Source organism: Vitis vinifera, chromosome 8, assembly GCF_030704535.1.
Source record: "Vitis vinifera cultivar Pinot Noir 40024 chromosome 8, ASM3070453v1".
Lineage (NCBI taxonomy): Eukaryota > Viridiplantae > Streptophyta > Magnoliopsida > Vitales > Vitaceae > Vitis > Vitis vinifera.
In genome coordinates this window covers 35,001-52,122 of record NC_081812.1, presented here as the reverse complement: position 1 = coordinate 52,122, position 17,122 = coordinate 35,001, and the positions used below count along the sequence as shown (strand labels likewise).

Genomic DNA, 17,122 nt, shown 5'->3' with positions numbered 1-17,122 from the left:
ACTAGTAGTGTTTGGTTCCATCCACCAGGAACACTTTGAGGCTAGCCACCCATTTGAAAAGTCCCACCTAACTGGGCATTTGATATTTGATAACCAAAGTAATGAAAAATTTAATGGATTTGATTGAATCTTATGTGAAAGTGTTTGAATTTGATATGAAATTGGTTGGTTGAATTTTGAATATATTGGTATTTTTGAAACTCTGATATTTGATAAGAAAAAAAAATGATATCTCCTATTTGAAATGAAAATATTTGATCCATGAACTGCATTAATATTCCTTATTGGGCTGTGAGCTCATTCCCAATTGTTGAAAATTTTTCAGGTACTCTTAGTTCGGGTGAGGAGTGATGGCTAGGCTGAGGAATGGTCATCATTAGGATTTGACTTAGGATTTTATGTTGGATTTTGTTTAACTGTTAGTTATGTTCATTTGGATCATTTGGTATTTGGAAGTTATTTGGAAATTGAATTTTGAGGATTTTAGATTTTGTTCCGCTACTCTGAATAGGTATTTGGTAATTGGTAACATCCAGTTACAATATGATTGTTTGGGTCAGATTATACTTTAAGCCTTCGGGTTTGAGGTGTGAAATGACCGTCACGCCCTTGGAGTGGACCTTGGGGCGTGACAAGTTCCCTCCCCATGCTCTTGCAGCTGGAGTCTAACTGCTTGGGCTGTCTGCTCCAAACTTTGAGGAGGAGTGACCCCTAAGCTCCAAAAATCTTTAGCCAGAATCTTCCGCCACCCCCCCTGGATATCCCCTGCCCTATAAGCTTTCTAGTCATTCTCATCCCTGCAATGCTGCCCTTTTCGACAATCGAGCAATTCCTTTCTCACCAATCTTGATCCATGAAAAGACTCAACCACTTTCCAACCTACCTTACCTTTGTTTAATCTCGAAAGATTTTGAATCAACACCAAACCAAATGAACATCTACTTCCCTCCCATTCTCCCAGTTTCTTAAACTATGCAAAGATTTCTTCGATTTAAAAAAATCTGTGTTCTTGTACACGTAAAACAATTGAAGAAAGTAACGCTAACATGTTAAGACTCAAGCCTCAGTTGAAGAAAGGAACCGCACACACAAAATTCTGTCTCAACCTCTAATAATATATTAATATTGCACATGCAAAATGATTTTGGTAGAGAGGCACAAGCAACCTAAAGAAAAAATAGAAAGAAATATAGCTCCTCAAAAAACCCCCATCAATGCAATTATGCAAGGTGAAGGATTGGTCCACCAAACTCAAGGAGGCATGATCAGATATGATTTTACCACAATCTCCTTGTATTTTGTATAAACAAATTTATTCGTATTTTACTTTTGAAAAGAATGTACAAACTATAACCTCACTCGGTACAAACTGTAAAATTCTTTTGTTTGTACACTTGTAAAAAATTATTTTCCTCCTACGGTTAAAGTTTTAATATAGGTATAGTCTCTTATTCTTTTAATTCCTTTTCTATGCAATCCACACTAGATATAAAAGTTCCAATAGTTTGCAGACCTTTTTTCTTCCCAAAGTACTCTTATTATCTCACTTATTCCTCCATGTTCACATCTAATTATTTAACTATTACAATATTAATAAATTCACCTTGAAGTCACCTTTTTATTATTGATCCATTATAAATCATAAAATTAAATTCACTATTTTACTTATTTTGCACCATAGAGTTCTTCCTTTCCTTTTTCTCTTTTCTTTGGTTTCTCTTGCTTTTCTTTCAAAGGCTCCAACTTTGATCATGGTTCAAAGTTAATCCTTGTCTTCTCCTTGGCAAGGCTGACTAACATCCTCCCTCAAGCTGCGGTAAACAATCTCTGCATTCATCCCTGCTCATCACTACTACACTGCAGTCTGCACCAACCCCTATCTATATCAATTGTTCCCCAAGTCTCTCTCACGTGCTAAACATATTTCTGCATATGAAGCATTGATTTTGCCACGAGCTCTGATATCATACCTAGAGTCCCAATCCGGTTCTTTTCTGGAACTGGTGTTCTGGGCATTCCACATGAGCACCCTTGGAGAGGTCTGTCCAATTCCAAACAAGTTGAGGTTAAGAGCATGGTACACAATGCATTCATCATACTTTATGATACCTGTTATATCATACCGTTGGAACTTGGAAGTGCTGCTATGCGTTGGTTGTTCATTAAAGGAGCTCATCATCAGCCAATAGGAAGGCTCTGGTGTATTGGGCATCAAACATTCCTATTGCTACACTAGCCTCTGGACATGGAAATCAATCTAAATCAAGAAGAAGCCATGAAGAAATTCATCTATTTAATTGACAAAATTTGTAATAGTAAATGGATTGTATCCACCACTCTCCGCTAAGCCCTTCAAAGGCACCAAAGGAAGATGCGATTATATATTTATATATAATAAATACAACTGTTTGGAGAAGGGAAAAAGATAAATTGCAAAAGAAAAACCAAAGGACCCAAGGACCCCTCTTTAGTTGCTTAACAGCCTTCCAACTTCTAACCCCACAAAAGTTCTTGGGGCAGCAATATTATAAATGAGACAGATGTTGATGGAAATACGTCTCTTTATCCGTTTGCTAGTTCACCCCAGCTTTGTGCCAACTTCAATAATAGGTCACCCCGACCCAAGGGTGAACAAAATGGAGGTGCACAAGAAAGGCTAGGCTTCTGTGGAAATCCGGTTATCCAACAACGAAGCTCCGCTGCTAAAGGTAAAACTATTATCCACTGTCATTAATTTAATATTTTGCAGTCGTGCCTCAAAAGACTCTTTAAATTTAAATTGAGAAAAAAATCAACTTATTTCTTTTGGTTAAACAAATGACTTCAAAGTTATCAGCTTTGCAGATGCAATTCCTATACAAAATCAATAAGTATACCCAACAGTCATCCTACCAGGATTTAGGAGTTATACGCTCAAGCCCACCCATGAAGGGCCTCAATGGCTCTGGAATGATAACATTGCCATCTTCTTGCTGGTAATTCTCAAGCAAACATACAATCATCCGCGGGACAGCACAGGCCGTTGCATTTAATGTGTGCACAAACTGTGTTGGAGCAAGGTTCATGCCCCTCTTAGGATTCATAGATAATGATTCCGATGGACGATATCGTATTCCCAGACGGCGGCTTTGATAGTCTGTACAATTTGATGCACTTGATATCTGTTCAGGGTAGTACATTATTTGGGTGAGGTTACAAGATACAAATAAAGATACTAATAAAATGGCATTGTCAATAGGTTTAAGAAATGGCTCAATTAGTGATTGTTGGATGTATGGTAACATAAATGATTTGGTTTGTTTTCCCCCCTTTTTTAATAAAAAACCTAGTGAACATCAATCTTAAATAAAATAAAATGCACAAGTGAAATTAGTAATGCATCAATTCTTGGGCTAAAACCAATCAATTGAATTCATAGAAAATAAAGAAAAAGAAAGACCTCATTTCCTTACCTCACCATACCGTCCTAAACCTGGCATCCAAGCCTCCACATCATACTTACGATAAGCAGGAGCACCTAAATCCCCAGAAGCCATATCCAAAGTTCTGCCAGGAAAGTCAAGGTTATAATGAATAAACAATTAGATCCAGAAACAAAGCCATATCAGCAAACACATCAAGCAATGATAGATGTTCCTACTTAAAATGCAATCCCAGTGACGAGAAGAGGTCTTCTTCAATACCAATGAGTTCTTCATGGTAGGAGTTACTATCCTCTGGTTGGCATATGATGAACATCTCCACCTTGGTGAACTGGTGAACTCGATAAAGGCCCCTGCACAGAATTGCTAACAGTGTATGAAGTGAAGTGGAAACTTGAGCAACACTAGGAAAATTAAAAGGAGAATAATTTGTTTTTTCTCTATTCACTGATGAATGAGAATACAAAAGAAAAGGAAAACATTCTGCTGCCAGTCTAGAAAATAACTAATTACAAGTAAAAGATTAGTCAACTATACAACTAAAGAAATAACTCTGTTTTACAATATTCTACAACCTATACAATTTGTTTAGTCTGATTTAGCCCATTCAGGCTGTGTACAGATTCAACACCTCACCTCAAGTTGGTGAATAGATGTTCTTCATTGCTAGCTTGTTGGTAATTTACTTGAAAAGAATAAGCCACAAATCTCCTGATCAATACATCAGCCAATTGACTTCCTATGGATGTCTAAGGAGTGCAAACTAATCCATTATCTAATTTTTCTTTAATGAAATGACGATCTACTTCCACATGCTTAGTATAATCATACTGAACTGAATTGTGGGCTATATTTGTTGCTGACTTAATATTACAATGAAGTCTAATTGGTCTCTTATCTGATTCTAAGATTAAAAAGGTATGATTATCCAGAAAAGTTTGCATAACCTATGTGCCATGGCAAACAGCTTCTACTCCTTCAAGTAACTAGACTGCCTCCTAAAAGGTACAACATCCAAAAGTTGACCTTCAACATCTGTATAGGCTTCAAGATTCATTTTTCCAACAAAATAGAATGCCTTAGCGAGGTATTGATTTTAGATTGTGAAGTACTCTTAAAATACTACATCCATGTGTATCTCCTTAGCATTATGCATAAATTGACTCACCACACCTACCACATGCTATGTCTGGCCTAGTAAGTGATAACTAGATCAATTGCCTATTAGCAAGGATGAAAATATCGGTAATTATGGATATACAGGTACTTCAATTTTACAGATATATCGGCGGATATTTTAAAAACAAATATCTGTAGGTCTAAAATTGATCAAAATTCATGGAAATGTAAGAAAAATCTCACAGAAATATAATTAAAAATATAATAAATATTTTAAAGTTACTTTATTGAAGAATTTGATACATGAATGATATGATTTATTATATTTAATAATAATATTGTATTTATCGATAAAAAATATTTATTTTATAAGTGTACATTTATTATTAAATTACATTAAATATTATTTCATAATAATATTGTGATATTTAATTATAATATGTCTAATTTTAAAATATATTTAATATTAAAATTATGATCCATTTAATTTAATTATATTAAATAATATAAAATAAATGATAATATATGTACAATTTTTTAATATTTAATTAATCCATTAATGATATTAAAAACACTGAAAAAAATTATGATGATAATTTTTATATTTTTGATAATCAATTAAATGAGATTTTTTCATTTAATTATAAACTAATTATAATTAATTTGTTCTCTAAAATATTCTTTTAATATTTTTTTTTATATATTGACTTTTAATATACATGTTTGGCACACTGATATTTACAAAGGGCATAGTTGCCCTAGTGGTAGACATATGTTGTAGTATGGGGTTCGAGTCCCCTTACTTGCAAACATTGGAAGGCATTTTTTGAGCTGCAAAAAATTAAAGGCAAGGGCAGGCTTTGACAGACTGGAGTGAGCCTTTTTTTTTTCCCCAAAATATCGCCGAAAAATCGGTGATAAATTGTCGAAATATCAGAGAGTTTCTGCCATGATAGTTGATTAATTGGGAAAATCGGCGATTTATTGCCTCCAACCGATATATCGATGATTTTTTGACGATATTTACCGAATTTTCTCCTCTCCAATATATCACCATGATATATCGTGTCGAAGCCTTCTGATACACGATATATCACGATATTTTCATCCCTGCCTATTAGGCATTGATATCTTTCCTTATCCACGAATGCATGTTCCCTTCCTACATTTAGCTTGTGATCTGGTTCCATTGGAGTGCTTGTAGGTCTACAACCTTGCATTCCAGTTTCCTTAAGAAGATCTAGTATATATTTATGCTCGTGGAATTACAGTCCCCCCTCCAGTTTGCAACCTTAATCCCCAAGAAACATTTAAGCCTTCCAAGATCTTTGATTTCGAATTTTCTTGCAAGGTTCCTTTAGTCTCCCTATTTCATACTAGTCATCCCCGGTCACAACATCATGACTTTATTAAACCTTCTAAACCACTGTCGGGTAACTCAAATGTCGTTGCAGTGAAGGTGAAAAAGGAGGAATCAGAAGGATTATTACAGAAATTGAAACATTGTGTTGTGGCGAGTTGGAGAGATGGGTCAGGGGGAGAAGATGATATTGAGAAGTTGGGGCAATTCTGGGCAAAGTCTTGGGACCTCAAGGGTAACTTAGGGCTGGCTAAGCTGAACAAGAGAAAAGCGCTGCTGGAATTTGAGAATTTGGAAGAGGCTAGACGAGTCGTTTCCTCTGGGAGTTGCGCGTTGGAAGGAACCCAGGTAAGGTTGGAGCACTGGAGCCCTAGGAGTGGATGTTGGGCAGAGGGGGAAGAGAGAAAGGAAGTCTGGGTAAGGATAGTTGGGCTTCCAATCTCGTTATGGAGCCCAGAGATATTGAGGAAAGTGGGGGATGCATGTGGCGGTTTTATCATAGTCGATGAACATACGAAATCGATGGGTGAACTCCAATGGGCCAGAATCTTAGTGAAATTGAGAGGAGAAGCTAGACCGAGCGTGCTGGAAATCGAAGAGGAGGAAGAGAGTTACGCAGTGTCCTTATGGTGGGAATGTTGGCCGGTGTTGAGGAGGAAGTGCAGGAACGAAGCCGATCGTCATAGCAGTGAGGATAGGGGTGAGGAGGTTTCACGCGCGGGGCAGCGAGTGATGAAGGATTGGGTGAGTGGGAGGCTCGAGACGCTGCACCCGTCAGACGAAGGGACGGATGTGCAGGGGGTCGGGTCGGGTTGGGTTGAGATCAGTCCAGATCTAAGCCCGACAACCCAGACTTGGGTTTTATCTAGCGAAATAAATCCTTTAAGCCCAATCGCTGGCCCAAAGGAAACAAGGAGGGATGGTGGGCCTGGCCTAATGATCGGGTCCATGGACTTGAAGAAGAAAGGAGTGGCTGCAAGTGATTTTGACCCAGACGCAGGCCCATTGTACGGCAGGGAAGATGTGGGCTGCTATACTAAAGGCCCAACTCCGCTTATAGCCCAGTTGTCAAACAAAGGCCTATTTTGCTCAAAGGCCTGCACCCAGCAGCCTGATCAAGGCGGAAAAATAAGGGAGGGCCCAAAATCACCAGCAGTCCAAGAGGTGACGGGCTTTCTGTTGAAGTGTTCTGCATCCAGCTATCCTCCAGAAGCAGAGACTTTTGTTGCGAGGGAGTCTGAGGACACAAGGAAGCTACAAAGAGTGGTTAGGCTGACAGAGATGGATAGGGCGCTTGAAGAGGAATCAATGAGGTATGGAATGGGGTCTGGTTCCTGGGGGAAAAGGGCATTGGGGGATTCTCATCTCAATTCTTTTCTTTTTGATCAGACTCTGGGGGGGGGGAGTTTTTCGATCACTCTGGGGATTTGGATGAGGAAGGTCGGGCCGATAATTCAATGTGGTTAACAGTGTATGAGGCTTGCAATGAAAGGATTAAGGAATGTAAGGAACTGGGAGTAATCAAATGCAGCAATGACAAAGGTAGGGGGATGGAAGGGGTAGGCGACATAGATGATGCTCAAGTTGAGAGAAGTGAGCCGGAGGGTAAATGGGAAGAGAGTGGCTTGGCGAGGTTCAGCCAGTTCCTGGGCTTCCCTACGGAGGGACTGGAGAAGGAAATTCTAAATTTCTTAACCAAGATCAGGAAAAGACGGGAGAAAATTCATAGCAAAGAGTTACTGGAAAAGTCTAAGTTTGAAAGGGAGCTAAAAAGACTGGAATGCTCCATAAACTATGGGGGGGGGGGGGGGGGGGTTGGAAAAAGGCTCGGTACAGGGCAAAGGGCGCCAAATTGTGATTATCCAATGAAGGTGAAAATTTTGAGCTGGAACGTGAGGGAAGCAAATGATAGCTCCAAAAGAAAAGTGATTCAGACGTTCATAAGAAATCAGAGGGTGGACTTAATGTGCATTCAGGAGACAAAATTGCAGTGTATGACGGATAGCATGGCGAGAAGTATAGGCTCCGGGAGATTCCTAGGTTGGAAAGCAGTGAATGCGGAGGGAGCTTCGGGAGGAATTTTTATATGCTAGGATAGAAGGTCTCTGGACATGCTAGATTGGGAGGAGGGATAGTTTACTTTGTCTTGCAGATTCCGAAATGTAGAAAATGGGACTGTCTGGGTTTTTACGGGAGTGTATGACCCTTTCTCTAAGGTAGAAAGGGATGCTTTATGGGAAGAGTTTGGGGCGATTAGAGGGCTGTGGGAGGACCCTTGGTGCATAGGGGGGGGGGGGGGGGGGACTTTAATATCACTTTGTTTCTGAGGGAAAGGAGTAGTCAGAGGAGAATTAGCTCAGCAATGAGGAAATTTGCTGAAACTGTGAATGATCTTGGGCTGGTGGATCTTCCTCTTCAGGGGGGAGATTTTACTTGGAATGGGGGCCTAAATAATCAGACTTGGGCACGTTTGGACAGGTTCCTTGTGTCTCCTAGTTGGATAGATCAATTCAGTGGGAATAACCAGTGTAAGCTGCCCCGTCCGGTATCCGATCATTTCCCAATTATGTTAGCGGGGGGTGGGATAAGACGAGGCCCGACCTCATTCAGATTTGAAAATATGTGGCTTAAGGCTGAGGGCTTCAAAGAGCTTGTTCGCAGCTGGTGGCAAGGAATTGATGTTAGGGGCAGTGCTAGTTACAAGTTGGCTACTAAGATGAAGGAAATCAAACAGAAGCTGAAAGTGTGGAATAGAGAAGTATTTGGTAAGCTGGAGTGCAACAAATCTACAGCTTTGCAACAGGTGGAATTCTGGGATAGGGAGGAAAATGAAAGAATTCTGACTATGGAGGAATCAGAGCTTAAGAAAGAGGCAAAAGAAAATTACAGAAAATGGGTGATTATGGAGGAAACTCACTGGAGACAGCTTTCTAGGGAAATATGGCTGAAAGAGGGGGATAGAAACACGGGTTTCTTTCATCGCATGGCAAGTGCTCACCGTAGAAATAATTTTCTGGAGAGAATTAAGATCAATGGGGAATGGTTTCTAGAGGAGCAGGAAATTAGAGAAGGAATTGCTAATGCGTTTAAAGATCTACTTTCAGAAGATACGGGGTGGAAGGCGGATATTGGGAGTCTTCAACTTGATCAGATCAGCCAAGAAGAGGCTGAGTTATTGGAGAGGCCCTTTACAGAGGATGAAATCCATGGGGCTCTGATGGAGATGAATGGGGATAAAGCCCCTGGTCCGGATGGGTTTTACTCTGGCCTTTTGGCAAAGCTGTTGGGAGTTTATTAAAGAGGAGATTCTAGAAATGTTCAAGGAATTTTATGATCATAGCTCTTTCCTCAAGAGCCTTAACAATACTTTCTTGGTATTGATTCCCAAGAAATGTGGGGTTGAGGACCTTGGAGACTTTAGACCTATTAGTCTCTTAGGGGGACTTTACAAGTTATTGGCTAAAGTGCTGGCTAACAGATTGAAGATAGTGGTTGGTAAGGTGGTCTCTACTTCTCAGAATGCCTTTGTGAGGGGAAGACAAATTCTTGACGCTTCTTTAATTGCAAATGAAGTGATAGACTCATGGCAAAAACGAAAAGAAAAGGGACTTATATGCAAACTGGATATAGAAAAAGCTTATGACAGTATCAATTGGAAGTTTTTGTTGAAGGTGTTGCAAAAAATGAGTTTTGGGTCTAAGTGGGTGGGGTGGATGTGGAGATGCCTATCTTCAGCTAAATTTTCAGTGATGGTCAATGGAGTGCCTGCAGGCTTCTTTCCTAGCTCTAAAGGTCTTAGACAAGGAGATCCCCTGTCTCCTTATCTCTTTGTTATGGGAATGGAAGTGCTAGATGTTCTCATTAGGAGAGCTGTGGAGGGGGGATTCTTAGCAGGGTGTAACATAAGGGGCGGTAGTGAACCTCCTTTGAATATCTCTCACTTGTTTTTTGCTGACGACACTATTATATTCTGTGTGGCCAGAAAGGATCATCTAACTCATTTAAGTTGGATATTATTCTGGTTTGAAGCAGCGTCAGGCCTAAGGATTAATCTAGCCAAGAGTGAAATCATTCCAATTGGAGAGGTGGTGGAAATGGAGGAGTTGGCTGTGGAGCTAGGTTGCAGGGTGGGGTCTTTACCTTCTCAGTACTTGGGCCTACCTTTAGGGGTTCTCAATAGAGCGCCTTATATGTGGGATGGGGTGGAAGAGAGAGTCAGGAGGAGACTAGCCCTTTGGAAAAGGCAATATATCTCTAAAGGGGGAAGAGTCACTTTAATAAAAAGTACTTTGTCTAGCATGCCAATCTACCAAATGTCTATCTTCAGGATGCCCAAGATGGTTGCTAGAAGACTTGAGAAAGTGCAAAGGGACTTTTTGTGGGGAGGGGGAAATATAGAGGGGAAAACTCACTTGGTAAATTGGGAGGTGGTATGTACAGACAAGGATAAAGGTGGGCTAGGCATTAGGAAGCTAGCTATGTTGAACAAAGCATTACTTGGCAAGTGGATATGGAGGTATGCTTGTGACAAAGATAATCTTTGGAAACAAGTGATCAAGGTGAAGTATGGGCAGGAGGACTTTGGTTGGAGGCCAAAGAAGGCTATGGGGGCGGTGGGAGTAGGGGTTTGGAAGGAGATTTGGAAAGAATCAGAGTGGTGCTAGGATAACATGATCTTCAAAGTAGGGAAGGGCAATACGATAAGATTTTGGACAGATGTGTGGTGTTCAGAGACAGTGTTGTCCCATTGTTTTCCTCATCTCTTTGGCATGGCGGTTCAAAGGAACTCAACGGTTGAGGAAATGTGGGATCAAAATTCGGGTCAAGGAAATTGGAATCTAAATTTTTTGAGGGATTTCAATGATTGGGAATTGGAGTTGGTTGGGGATTTTCTTCAGATATTGAGGGGTCACAAACCCTCTTGGGAAGAAGATTCAGTCCTGTGGAGAAAAGGAAGAAGTGGGCAATTCAGGGTCAAGGAAGCGTATAATGTGCTGGCGAGGTTTGATGATACAGGCTTTCCTTCAAGAAGCATTTGGGTGACAAGGGTGCCAACTAAAGTTGTTTTTTTCGCGTGGGAGGCGACGTGAGGGAGGGTGCTGACTTTGGATAGACTTCAAAGAAGAGGACTACAACTTCCAAATTGTTGCTTCCTGTGTGGTTGTGAGGAAGAAAGTGTAAATCATATCCTTATACATTGTACAGTGGTTAGAGCTCTATGGGATATAGTGTTTGGTTTAGTTGATGTGAAATGGGTTTTCCCAGAAACTGTAAAGGAGGTTTTAGTTAGTTGGAGGGGTTCGTTTGTGGGAAAGAAAAGGAAAAAGATTTGGGATGTCATTCCGTTGTATATTTTTTGGACGGTGTGGAAGGAGAGGAATAGATTAGCTTTTAGGGGGGGGGGGGTGTTGAACGTTCAGAAGTTAAAGAATTTTTTTGTTTGTAATTTGTGGAGTTGGGCCAAACTGTATGTAGGTGAGGAGGCGTTCTCCCTTATAGGCTTCCTAGAGTGGATAGCTTCCACTTAAAGGGAGGTGATTTTTTTTTTTTTTTGTTGTTTTTTGAGGCATTAGCTACCTTGTATACTCCCTGTATACTTTGTGGCGTTTTGCCTTTTGAATGAATATCCTTTGCTTATCAAAAAAATAGATAGAGTAGCCTGCTTGGTGGTATTCATCTTAGTCTTTAGCTCATAAATCTGAGTCACATCTTGCACCTTAGAGTACATTTGATGACTTGCTTCCCAATTCTCCTTCACTGTTGTGAGGAACATACAGGTCCTACTAATCTTCAATTGCATAGAGTTCCATAACCAGGTCAAAATCTAAGAAACTTCCACATCCCAAGAAGCAAAACTCAAATCATTTTTGCTTGGCTTTGGTCTATTGAGATGACTCAATGTTCCTTTCCCTTTTATGAAAGTCTTCACCAATTGCAACCATTCAAGGTAGTACCATTGTTCAATCTGAAAGGGGCTGGGAGATTTGGTAGTCATTTTGTGCAACTGTGGCTTGAGTAATGAGAAAGGAATTTGTTTCAGTTTTTTCAGACATGATTAACAAAGGGCTTAGCACATATAAAAGCTCGACAGAAAGGAAGTAATGCGATTTAAGCCTAATAGAGTATTCAAGAATGAAGGCCAACAAAGGATAAACTATTCTAGGCAATGAGGACCAAGAACATGTAAAAAAAATGAGTCAGGTATTAACCAGCATTGATACCATGCGTGCAAATTAGAAGGAGAATCCATTCCTTGATGCGTAAAAATAAATAAGATATATAGGGATTATAAGGAAAACAAGAAAAGGAAAACATCCTATATTAGCCCACGAAATAACTAATCACAGGGAAAAGAGTAGTCAACCATACAAATAAGAAAATAACTCTATTTTACAATCTACAACTTATATAATCTTTATAATCTGATTTAGCTCATATAGGTTGCATTATTCTTCAACAAACACATAAAACATCACAAATCTGGAACAAAACAATGTCCAACTATGTCTAAGCCCTAAAGCATGGTTTATCAATGACCATAGGTGGACACATGCATATGTTCAGTGGTACATGGTCTCCCACAACACAGCCTATTGTCCTACCAACTCCAACAATCATGAATCAATATTTGGACCACTCACAAGACCATTTTTAGAAAAGTTCACATCATTACAAATAATATAGCAAAAACGATGGCCAAAAATCATAACAAAATGCTAACTTTTTTTACAGCAAAGAACTCTAGATGCCACTCATTTTTTGGTCTACATTAGGAATAGTGTATCCTAGGCCTTGGCACATGTCCAGAATTTCAGGTCACAGGTCATTGTTTTTTATTGGGTGGGATGAAAAGGGGAATCAAGATCATAAATGTCATGATTGATCTATGGCAAAATAAATTGTGAACATTGGAAAAGAGTTGGGGCAAGAGTTTCTTCAAACAAAATTAGCTTAATGTGGTAGGCTTGGTTTAGGAAAATTACTAATATATGGACTCATAACAGGATTAGGAATCTGCACTAAAGGATTGGTGAGCACATTAGAATTATTATTCTAGTAGCTGGTGCAACTATTGGATATAGTGAAGGATTTAAGAGATTAAGCGACAACCTATTCAACTACATCCAAGGTAGTGAGACTAGGTAAATTTGGCAACATATAGCAGAATAAATAGCTCAGGAGATTTACCTTGTCGCTGTCCCTGCAGCACCAGCCTCGGTACGGAAGCAATGGGAAAAAGCCACATACTTCAAAGGTAACAGGGACTCAGCAAGAATAGAATCCATATGAATTCCTCCCACTGGTATTTCTGCAGTGCCGATGAGGCACTGGTCACTACCCTCGATAGAGTAAACCTGTTAGTATTGGCAGGAGTGAAAATAAATCAATATGGTAATTGCAATCAACTTAAATTTATCCAGTCTCAAGAAACATCAAATGCCTTCTCTTTTAAGCACATATATATACATACATAGATTGTGTGAATCTCAGTCATTTAATACCACCACCAGATAGTGGCTACACAAACCTAAAACATGTCAGTTTCATGGTAAAACATGATTATCAGATTGTGGAGTCAAGCATCAACCAGTCAGTTTGTCATCACCCTCATAACTGATAATCATGCTACATGAAGTCCAGGTATTAAAGCATGTTTGGAAGAGATTAAAAAAAGAAAAATATAAATAAACCTGGGTATTTGATCCACGAGGTTGAAACCCACATTTTTCGACAACAGAGGATCTCACAATTTCTGGGGTGGTTAGCGGTGTAAAACCCCTTTTCATGACTTCTGAGAGGGTCCAATTGATGAGGGCCATCTCTAGCATTACTGCCTCATTCTTTAGGTAGTAGAATTTTGACCCACTGACCTGTACACAAGCAAAGAGTGTTATATGCCTATTAAACAGAGTCCAGGTGGTAGATTTTCCCTTTATTTATTTATTTATTTATTTTAAGAACTTTGGCCCACCAAGCTAAACATCATTACAAGCACTAGAACATGGAAACCCTTGAAATTATGATAGAAAAGTTAAACCCCCACAGTGACAAGCTATAGATGGTTTAATACCTTAAGGTAAAGAGAAAGAATACCTCAGCAGCAGCGTCAAAATCAAAAAGATCTAGTTCTTTTCCAAGTTGAAGGTGATCTTTGATTGTAAAGCCAAACTTGCGTGGGCTTCCAACCTACAAAATAATGAACAAAATGAAAGAAAATCTTTATGAGCATGATAACAGCACCCTTCCCTCCTCACAGGAGAGAGAGAGAGAGAGAGAGAGAGAGAGAGAGGTCATTAAAACTGAGATACCATCTTTCTTAATGTGGAACAATCCTCGCCTCCAATTGGAACATCTGGATGAGTCATGTTTGGTATACACTGGGCTTCCTGCTGAAGCTCATCAGTAAGCCTAAGCAAGTCTTCTTCCAAATTCATAACTCCTTCCTTCAGATTCTTTCCTGAATGCAAAATACCATATGGCTTTGGATGGCAATTGGAACCAGGAGAAAGGTATAATCATGATGCAGCTTTCTTAGCCATACCTTCTTCTATTAGTTTCTGACGCTCAGATGGTTCCATTTTGCCTTTCATCTTGCTTGCAACTATATTCCGTTCCCCACGAAGACGTTCAACTTCCTGCTATCTTTGAGTGTCAATTAGCTACAATTGAGAAGAAACCAATTTTATTTTGTTTAAATGCAGCATTAATGCGCAATATATCCCCATTTGTTACAACATCACTTCTAACAGAAAAAGTTTATATAATATAGCTGGAATAAAATCACATACAGTTTATAAGGAATTCAGAGTCATCTTCCACAGTTGCACGGTTAGAAGTCATTGACTCCAATAGTAGTTCCAGCACAGTTATTTAGTACAGTCAAGGCTACATCTTGGAAGCAGCATTGGTACATAGAGAAAAGAAGCACTTGCTGAGCACGAAAGGAAAAAAGGCAAGCATCTCCTACGAGTGATAGATTAATATCAACGTAGTGAAAGCATTGTGTGGATTAAAAAACTTACTGGAAGTGCAACTCTAGGAAAAGGCTTCTTGAAATGCAATGTCATTAAAAAAAAGGTGGACTCTCCTAAGGTGTATGCCTCTGTAGTCTAGACACAGGCATCAACATATTCATGCATGTGGACCAGTATAAATATGTCAGTTGTCCAAGTTTGAGCTTTATGGCCCTTCTACAGCACATTTTTGTCAAAAGCATCAAATGCTAGACACCGTCTAACATTGAACTTCTCACTCTTGTAACATAAAATATGCATAAAGACCACTATCTTGATCTACAGAACATTATGCCATGCTACTGCTGCTGCCAAATATGATGAGCACTGATATGGACAATGGCATAAGCTATACATGATGCATGAACGTTCGACTATAAGTTCGGATGCTATTGTAATAAACATGATGATTGCCCATTTGACCTTTTCTAAAATGTTTTATTTATTTACAAATCACAAGTATTATATCAATGTTATATGTTGTAGTTATCCTAGATCCTCGACAACAAGAAAATCACTTCCATAATGCAAATGAAAGTTTAAGTACATAAACAAAAGTATAAAAAAAAAACTAGATCTTTTTGGGCAATGAGATATACAAACTAGAGAAGCACAACCTAACCTTTTGAAGGTTTGAAACTCTCTCATAGAGCTCAAGTATAAGTTCCAAATTAGCATTGGAGTTCCTATTCTTTATGTTGTTGGCAACAACAGCTTTATTGTCTCGTATCCACTTGAAGTTAATTGCAGCCTTCCATTGAGGCTTCACAACTGAAACACCAATACCAAAACAAATCACTGCCAAAAAAAAAAGATTTGGATTGAAAGAATGTTGCATGTAGAGGAAAATAAGGCACCTTTATCATTAGAGTTCGCAACCGGAGAGGCCTGGACATCTGGAGCTGAAGGTGCTCTTGCTCTGGCCTGGAATGGAAATGGAGGTCTCTGGGAACAGTTATGGCGGTAAAGCAGCAGATTTAGGGTGAGGGTCCTCGACACAAGTGGTCTGAATGGGATCGGAATAGTAGTGAGCTTCAGAGTTTGGAAGGTGGAGCTGCCCAAACACAACGGCAAACCCATGCTGCTCCCCCTGCCTCTGCAATTTTGTGTAGAGGGGTGAGTCGAGGTTTTATAAGCCACCGTTGCTTGTCCACCACACCCTTTTTCTAAGCCCACATAGGTCCATCATTTTGTGGATGAAAAGGTAAGTTTGATTGGATTATGAAAAGGGAAAAGACATATTTAATTCAAAACAAATTCTAAATTAAAATTCTTTTTCTCGTTTAACAACATTATCTATCTATCTATATATATAATAGGTTTTAGACAATGACGATTGAGCAACATCAAAATGAGGAACAAAATTATATTCAGTCCACTTGCATGCTAATAAAAAAATCAACACCATCCAAATTTGTATTATCATTTCAGAAAAAAAAAAAGAAAAAAGAAAAAAAGTAACCTTTAAATGTTCTCAGTGATAAAAATGAGCTGCTCAATGACTGAAACAAAGATCTACCTCCAATCGTTGGCAATTTTTTTTTGCTTATGGAATCAAGCACCGACATAAAAGCAGAAAAAGGTATCAATCGGTTTATTACATCCCAACTCAATATATATATACTTGACGAATTCAGAATATAACACCAAAAAAAAAAAAAACTTAAAATGAAAATCCAATTAAAAAAAAAAATGAAAGCAATAGATAGAAAGTGAAGAGACCGTATAATGCAGAGAATGCAGAATAAAAAAATGAAGAAAACTATATATATGGTTGCAATCGTAACCGTTACATCATAAATGGGTGAAGATTTTGGAAAGCCAAACAATTGCAGTCGGATAGAATTTAATTAGAAAACGGTAATTTGATTTTAAAAAACTCAATTCGGAAGATTGATTGGAACGTACATGAAATCGAAGTACCACTGAATCGGTAGTCAGAACTTGCTTGTACGAGAGAGCAGATGGGAAACTTGGACCTCTATGTAACCTAGGGTTTTTACGCATCTCTGCTTAGCAGGGGAGTTTGAACTCGTGAATTGAGAAACCGAGTCAAGAGGTGGAAGGAACTCGTGTTTATGAGAGCTGCCGCCATGCGAAAAAAAAAAGTAATTTTTTTGGTTTTCCATGGATTTTCTCTGAAATCAAACGAGGATGAATTTTCCCGGCAATCGAATGGGGGATGGATTTTCTTGGGAATCAAACGG

At 39.0% G+C, this 17,122-nt stretch overlaps 1 protein-coding gene across 9 annotated transcripts in view; it reads right to left on the bottom strand.

Moving 5' to 3' along the window:
• Positions 1 to 1,598: 1,598 nt before the first annotated feature.
• LOC100261676 (serine--tRNA ligase, chloroplastic/mitochondrial) overlaps positions 1,599 to 17,122 on the bottom strand; it is a 15,701-nt gene continuing 177 nt past the window's right edge. Inside the window, exons 2-13 of one of the 9 annotated variants that reach the window (XR_009466321.1) lie at positions 15,773 to 16,011; positions 15,538 to 15,686; positions 14,444 to 14,537; positions 14,211 to 14,359; positions 13,996 to 14,088; positions 13,593 to 13,772; positions 13,090 to 13,256; positions 3,641 to 3,775; positions 3,453 to 3,546; positions 2,893 to 3,161; positions 2,124 to 2,239; positions 1,599 to 2,041 (exon numbers count right to left, since the gene is read on the bottom strand). Coding sequence is in view for 8 of the 9 variants with exons in the window: in XM_059738836.1 (XP_059594819.1) it covers positions 2,657 to 2,714; positions 2,893 to 3,161; positions 3,453 to 3,546; positions 3,641 to 3,775; positions 13,090 to 13,256; positions 13,593 to 13,772; positions 13,996 to 14,088; positions 14,211 to 14,359; positions 14,444 to 14,537; positions 15,538 to 15,686; positions 15,773 to 15,995 (1,611 nt within the window). In the remaining variant the exon portion in view is untranslated. Of the gene's footprint in view, positions 2,042 to 2,123; positions 2,240 to 2,276; positions 2,715 to 2,892; positions 3,162 to 3,452; positions 3,547 to 3,640; positions 3,776 to 13,089; positions 13,257 to 13,592; positions 13,773 to 13,995; positions 14,089 to 14,210; positions 14,360 to 14,443; positions 14,538 to 15,537; positions 15,687 to 15,772; positions 16,082 to 16,377; positions 16,461 to 16,823; positions 17,001 to 17,122 lie in introns of those variants that run through there. The other 8 variants (XM_059738836.1, XM_059738838.1, XM_059738835.1 and 5 more) reach the window with 8 other exon arrangements.